Source organism: Sceloporus occidentalis, unplaced genomic scaffold (assembly GCF_023333645.1).
Source record: "Sceloporus occidentalis isolate IW3139 unplaced genomic scaffold, rSceOcc1.0.p SCAF_143, whole genome shotgun sequence".
NCBI lineage: Eukaryota > Metazoa > Chordata > Lepidosauria > Squamata > Phrynosomatidae > Sceloporus > Sceloporus occidentalis.
The window spans coordinates 867,341-875,048 of record NW_028317123.1 but is presented as its reverse complement, the minus strand read 5'-3'; the positions used below and the strand labels follow the sequence as shown (position 1 = coordinate 875,048).

General features: G+C 38.8%; 1 protein-coding gene across 1 annotated transcript; it reads left to right on the top strand.

Moving 5' to 3' along the window:
- The first annotated feature begins 2,882 nt into the window (after positions 1-2,882).
- LOC149280941 (protein snail homolog Sna-like) lies at positions 2,883-4,865 on the top strand. The gene is made up of 3 exons (XM_089499946.1): positions 2,883-2,961; positions 3,249-3,767; positions 4,684-4,865. Exons 1-3 carry the CDS (start codon positions 2,883-2,885, stop codon positions 4,863-4,865), a joined length of 780 nt encoding a protein of 259 aa, XP_089356072.1.
- The last annotated feature ends 2,843 nt before the right edge of the window (positions 4,866-7,708 follow it).

Below are 7,708 nucleotides of genomic sequence, written 5' to 3'. Positions count from 1 at the left end.
TATGTGAGGGCCAAGCCCTTTGTACAGGTGGATCCTGAGGATGGTGGGATCAGTGTCAGTATTGGGGGCTCAGGTTATTTGCTGATGTTCTAATTGTTCTTTACTGAGTATACGCCCGTAAAAAAGTGTTTGCAAAGGAGGCCTCGGTAATTGTTCTACTTTCCATATCACCCAGGGTCACCGCAAGTGGCCCTTTATCTCCAGCTCTCCAGATAAGAGTATCATTTGCATTGCAGGTGATCCACCGGCATTAACCCCTTCGGTCCCAAGCCGCGCATTACCCAGTACAGGTTATCAGCCAATAAATAAATGGATTCATTTATTAACTATGTAGGTTCATAGATGTCTTTCTATAGAAAATCCAAAATAATGATGTACATTGATATCGCTAGGTGTGTCTTAGGGAACCCCCCCCCCACGGCTTCTTGGAACAGAAGTGAACCCTTTGATATTGGCCCCAATTGTTTCCTTTATTTATAATTATAAACGACTCAAAGCTGTATTTTTGGGGTACATACATATTGGGTACATACATGGGGAGAGGGTCCTTAGCATAGCTTCAAAGGGGGCCACAGGATTTTGTGTATGGCTGCCTACATTGTACAGCGCTACGGAAATTGATGGCGCTATATAAAACAATAAATAATAATATGTGTGAAATCTACTTCTGTACTAAATATAATTGTTTTTTTTTGCTTTTCAAAAATGTTTATAAATTATATATATATATTAATAATATTAATAGCAGACTTTTTCTTGTACGTTTTCTATTATATTATTTACCTATATATATATATATATTTTTTTTTTTAATATATATATTTTTTTTAGATATATTTTTTTTTGTTACAACCCCCATACAGTAGTCAGAGTTTGAAAGTAGAGAGAGAAACGTGCGCGTATCATCTGTATACACAGACGTAGAGATAAAATGCACCGTGAATTCCCACCCACCCATGGTTAAGATGAGAGGGGCTTGCAAGTTGAAAGGGGTCTGCAGGAGTCTGCATTCTGCTGAGACCATCACCTGCCCTTTCCACTGGTGTTACTGGAATGCAGGAACAGGTGCCATGTGCTCGACACGTGTGGGTCTGCAGAAAAAAAAACAAAAAAAAAAACACCAAAAAAAAAATCAAAGTTCACAAAAAAAATTCCGACAAACCACAGCAAACTCAAACAACACAGAACAACAGGCATGGGAGGGGAAGGACGAGATTGAAAGACATGAAAAGTACGTCAAGGCCTTCTCTATCATGGAAATTTTTTTTACAAAATGCATATTTATCTAAAAATAAAAAATAAAAAATATAATAAGGGTTTTCAGACTTTTTTTTTTTTAAAAAAAAAGCAAATTTGACATTTCTGGCCAATAAATAAAATTTGAGAAAACTGTAAAGATCTGGTGGAACTTGAATTTCCCATTTAAATGAGATTATTAAATATTATTAGAATAAAAGAAGTATACAAATAATTTTAAAATCAGTAGGTTGTGGTTTAAATATCGTTAAAATTATTTGCAAAAAAATAATAATTTTAAGATATTTAAATCCTTATTAAGTTGTTACGCCGGAATATCTCTTGATATGAAAATTCTATTGTTCCTCTTTATACAAAACTAACAAATCAAACTGGGTCATGGGCAAAAAAAAAATAAAAAAAAAATAAAAATCCACCCCAAATCTACTTTTTTTTTTTTTTAATAGAATATACGACTCTTAAGTGACCCAGAAAATGTGATTTTTTTTTATTTTTTTTTAAAGGACTCAGCATGATTTGCCCAATTTAGCCGACAATTCTATACAAACACGTGTTCTGGATGGATAATGTCCACGGATTTAAGAAAACACACAGAAGACAAAGATCTTCAGAAAAATAAAGGAAAGGTTTTTAACTTCCTTAAGACTTCTCGCATTGTGGAAGGAAAGTGGCCGGTTTGGACACATCACAAAAGTGTTTTTGTTGTTGTTGTTTGGATACAATGTATAGGAGATGTATCCCGTGCTTGTAGCGTAGATAATAAAATGAAAGACCCCATGTTGTTAGTTTAAGCTGATGGTCTACTCTTTTTGTGCGCAGTTAATAATTAGCAATGCAGGAGTAACCTGTTAGATGCCAACAATGGAGCATTTAAAGGGCCGGCACTCTTCCCGATCTCTGGCCGGACCCAATCTAGAGTTCTGGAGACCCCCATCTCGATATCGATATTCTATATCTTAATACGTACGGCTTGAAGGAAAGAAGAGGGGGGGGGTATGAAAGGAACATTTAAATGCATAAAGGGATTTAACTAAGTACGGGAGGAGAAATGTTAGAACATGAGGTCATAATCTAACACTAGAGGGTCGTTGGCTTCGATGGAATGTAAAGAAGTTTTACTTTATTGGTGATAGGTAAGTGGAACAGCCTCCCAGCAGAAGGGGGGATTTAAACACACATGGGATCGGCATACGGCTCCTGAATCTAAGACGAGACCAACGACTGATTGAGGTTTGAGTGTTTGCTCAATGGCTTCACGGGTCTGATCTGCCGTCGAGTTCTACGTTTCTAGCTATGATGTCATGTGCACGAAGTTTGCCTCGAGTCGGACTAAAGCGTGCAGATGCACTCTAATAGAGGGGTGGGGAGGGAATCCTTCCAAAATTCACTGCTCCAGGCACCTGCTGGAAAGGCAAGGAGAAGGCAGACCCCTCCTTTCAGCTGTGATTGGCTGGGAGTTGACAATGCGAATTTGCATGGCCACGCCCCAGCCCACAGGCTGCATATTAGGCTGAGTTGCTCTCTAGCAGACTGTGCCCTTCCCTTTAAACCACATGTGAGGATCTCCCTGCATTCATTCTCGCTAACCCTGGACTGAGCCATAGGCTGCTAGCTAGCCCTGCAAGATGCCTCGCTCGTTCCTAGTGAAGAAACACTTCTCTGCCAGCAAGAAGCCGAACTACAGCAAACTGGAAAGCCAAACAGGTACAACCCCCCCCCCGAATATTTCTTATGGGTATTCATGCTAAAAATATAATAATGCATTAAAATATAAAAGTAACATTTTCTTGCATAAAAAATTTTCAATCAAAGTTTTGTTCTGCATCCTGCAACAGAATTAATAATCATGCAAAACTATCTTTCATTCATTGAAATTGTTGGGATTTAACTTTTTTTTTTGTAGAATTTAGATTTTTTTTTTTTTTAAAGTCATAATTTAACTCTTTTTGGGTAAACCGTGTCTAATGTGTCTTTTTTTCCTCCTCTTTCAGTGTATATCTCACCGTTTTTATACGACAAGTTCACCATTCCATTGATACCCCAGCCAGAGATTTTGAGCACAGGGGCGTATTACCCACCTCTGGTTTGGGACACTGGGTTGATTACAACATTTTTCGCCGCTGAGCCCGACTACAAGAATTCCCCCGTTTCCCCTTCGAATGAAGACTCCAAGCCTCTCGACCTAACCTCCTTCTCCAGTGAAGACGACGAAGGCAAGACCTCGGATCCTCCCAGCCCGGCTTCCTCGGCCACGGAAGCGGAGAAGTTTCAGTGCCACCAATGTACCAAGTCGTACTCGACTTTTGCTGGACTTTCCAAACACAAACAGCTCCACTGTGACTCGCAGAGCCGGAAGTCTTTTAGCTGCAAGTATTGCGAAAAGGAATATGTTAGCCTCGGGGCCCTCAAGATGCACATCAGGAGCCACACGTTACCCTGCGTCTGCAAAATTTGCGGCAAGGCGTTTTCCAGACCATGGTTGCTGCAGGGACACATCAGAACGCATACAGGTATGTACATATCGCCGTCATTTAACACCCGGGAAGAGGGGGGGGGGAGTCTACGTGTAGCCTGCCAACCCATAAAATATCTTTATTTCTGAACTTAAGACTCCCAAAGTTACGTTTTTTTTATATAAAAACATTTTTTGGTGGCTTGCCGCTGTGGTTAAGGCGTTCGATTTCCTGAAGGTCCTGATGGCTAGTTAAGGAAAGGGTTAAACAAAACAAAAAAGAACTTTTTGAAGATAAATTTGAATGGCGCAAAGGCTTACGTAGACGCAAATGATTCCAGCACCGTTGATTTCTATTCTATTCTATAAAGACATGGTTTGAGGCTGACGATAAAGGGCTGCGCACTATGGTGTATGCTATGCACCTGTTGCTGTAACAGTTCATGCGCTGCCAGTGCCCTCCCAGCTGCTGGCTCCCTGCTTCTCAAAAGGAAAATCATTTACAATACATCCGTCCACCTCTATTATTCATGCCACAGGCGGCTTTATTTTTTTTATTATTTTTATTTTATTTTTTGTTGGTCGTATGCTAACTGATTTCACCCCCCCCCCCTTGAAATGCTAAATAAAATTGAAAAGCTTTCATTCTGCTGCATAAGTAGATCGTAGAACTTCTTTTCTGGAATAATTAGCATTTCATAAACAGCGGAGATGCTAATTTAATTAAGGGCCTGGTTGAGCTGCGTTAAAATGGTCCACGGTCCTTTTGTGTACTCAACACCTTGTATAAAAGCTAAGCCAATGTTGATGTGTCTCCAGAATATCACAGTAGGTGGGTCAACAAAGAAACGGCTAATTTATTTCATTATCGCGTCTTCTGTTTAGGTTTTTTTGGGGTTTTTTTTGTGTTTTTTGTTTTTTTTTACCATTCTAGATCATTAAAATAATTATATTTTTTTTCCTCTTCTTTCCAGGTGAAAAACCCTTTTCCTGCACGCATTGCAACAGAGCCTTCGCAGATCGGTCCAACCTCAGAGCCCATCTCCAAACCCACTCAGATGTCAAAAAGTACCAGTGCAAGAACTGCTCTAGAACTTTTTCAAGAATGTCTCTTCTTCACAAACACGAAGAGACCGGTTGCTCAGGAAGCCACTGAAGTCTCCAAGCACAATGAACTCTTATGGTCACTCCTCTTCTAGAGGAGTCCCTTTTCAAAGCTATTAATTGATTTGGGGCCTTATTGACACTTAGAACACTTAAGAAAGCTCTACGGTGGTCGTAGAGTCGGAATTATGTGCCTTATTGCAAAATCACAGAGATGTCCTCCGCTATTTTTTTAATTTTCTCTTTTTTTTTTTTTTTTTTTTTATATATTTTATTTTTTTATATTTTTTTTTTACATTTTCTCTTTTTTATTATTTTTTTAGTGCATAATATATTGTATTTTACACTTTTTGAACTTAAAACTGACTAATCCTGTGGTTTTGCAAGCCCTCAAATAGATAAGGAGATTTTTTTTTTATTTTTTATTTTTCTTATCTGTTATGGGGGGAAAAAAAGACTGAATCCCAAATATTTATGAAGGACGGAATAGAAGTGTTACTTATTTGTAATATTGTGATTGTAAATATGAAAATGATTACTACAAGCTGAAAGTAAACTATGCAATAATATTTCACAATCACGGGGCAGCTGCTTGATGGCGCGGTTAGCAAAAAATTAAGAAAGCCGTCAATCGCAGGTTTTCAAGACAGCCACCCCGTTTACAGAGCGCCAGCCCGCTCAGGCACCTGTTAATATGACTCTCAACAACTGCTTTTTTGTGGATAAGTCACTTTAATAGGGAAGCAGTTGTCAGGTTTTACAAAAGACGTGCTGTAGATCTCAAGGAAACACAGACAGGTGGAAAATTCCAAAAAAAAAAAAAAAAAATAAGAAAAAAAAATCCCATTGACAGGTGCCAGATGAATACATCTTTTATTCTTAAAAAAAACATGTTTCTGCATAATCCTTTCAATGAATGTTTACATTTCAAAGGTACACTGGTATTTATCTATTTTTTTTTTTATTTGCCACATTTTGTACTGATGAAACTTTTTTATAGTTATGCACAATTTATTGATATTCAATAAAAAGTCTAATTTATAAAAAAATATATATTTTGTATCTTTCATTTATTATTTTCAACCCAATATACAAATATTCTGATTTGAATAACTTGGGTTGCATCCAAAGACTAATATATGTTCCGTGTTGCTTAATTACATGTTATCATACATTTTTGTAGAGGGGTTCTGTAGCCTGTCCCATAGTGGAAGGTGGATGGAGCAGGTGGGATTTAAGAGCAAATCCTATAACTGATGGTTAGGACCCTGACTTTTAATCAGTCACTGGTCTCGTCTTAGATTCAGCAGCCATATGCCTATCCCATGCTTGGATTAGCCACTACCACTTCTGATGGAAGGCTGTTCCATTTATCTACCACCCTCTCTCATGCTTAGGATAGGATTTTGGCTAAACTTCCTTGGGATCATAGATGGAGACATAACGGGTGTTAAGATGGACTAAGTTTGTTACCAAGACCCTAATAGCTATGATTGTTGAAGAACACCATGTAGATCTTGGCTACCTTCTAAAAAGTGTTTGTACTTTGAAGACATTGCATAGAAACAAAGCCAATGCAAACTATCTTTTGAAGGAACATTAAAAGAACATCTCGTATTAATATTCTAAGTTACTACTTTTACAAAGTTCAAGGCAACAGCGACGAGAAGAATCAGATCTCTTGACTCTTTCTGGTTCCCCATTCTTTATGCCATCCTTGACCTGTAGGGGGCGAAAGAGAGCAAAGGAAATTCGTAACATTCTCTTCTCCGCTCGTAAATCAGAACCGGACAAAACTTTCTAAAAGGGTTTAAATTTCACTCTTTCATGATTTTCATTCATAATTAAGAAATTAAGCGGCAGTTTGGAGAATTTAACACTTCGTTTTGAAAGGCAGGAGGGCTATCAAACTTCATCCATACTCCTGCCCTAATTTAATTATTTGGATAATTTACTAATAGGCAGATTATGCATATAGGGTTTCAATGAGCCATTTTTTTCCCATTGTACTGCACTGCGTCCTATGGCGGCACTATATGAATCAATAACTTAGAATAATGTGCTGTGTTCGGTAGAGGACCTGGGTCCGGCACCTTTGCTGAACATGAAGACTCTTAACTATAACCTGCTACGTGGGTTAGTGAGAAACCCTCCCTCCATCCCTCAAGGGCCTTCCGTCTGTCATTCTGCTTTTAAAGAAATGGAAATGTGACGAAAGGATAATTGTGCAGAGAGCGCTCAATCCTCAAAGCCCAAGCTGCAGCTTTTCTTCTTTCTCCAGTATGCGGCGGGTCCAATAATGTCCTGGTCCACCTAGAAATAGAGATTAACGTAAATATAGAATTTGACGGCACGTAAGACCCATTTTCCTGATATTAAGAATCAGACCTTAATCAGTCGTTGATCTTATCCCATGCCTATCCCATGCCTATCCCATGCATGTTTACATTCCCTCATTGTATAACCCTCTACCACTTCTGCTGGGCAGCTGTTCCATTTATCTATCACTGTCTCAGTAAAGTAAAACTTTCTTATGATCCTCTGACCCTGTAGAGTTGGATTATGATCTCTTCTTCTAACATTTCTCCTCCTCCTCCCTTCTGTACTTAGAAACATAATACATAAAGAAAACTAACACATCTCATCTTTCTCTCTTCTCTCATCCAGGTTGATCCTCACTGTGGCAGGAGATTCACCAACATGGATAAACAAGACTGCTAAATGTGATACATTCCGCCCAATGGACCCGTAGATCTGATGTCCAAAGCTCCACCAACCCAAGGGTTCAGCGTGTTGACCCACCAAGAACTTGTCCCAGGCAGAAGTAAAATATCCTATGCCGACACGATACATCATGAGATGTTACCACCACAACGTTCTACCTAATTGGTCATA

Excerpts from the sequence above, each read along its gene's own strand:
- LOC149280941 (XM_089499946.1), top strand. The coding sequence starts at position 2,883 with ATGCCTCGCTCGTTCCTAGTGAAGAAACACTTCTCTGCCAGCAAGAAG. Across the intron at positions 2,962-3,248 it reads CAAACTGGAAAGCCAAACAG|TGTATATCTCACCGTTTTTA; the intron begins GTACAACCCCCC and ends CTCCTCTTTCAG. Across the intron at positions 3,768-4,683 it reads ACACATCAGAACGCATACAG|GTGAAAAACCCTTTTCCTGC; the intron begins GTATGTACATAT and ends TCTTCTTTCCAG.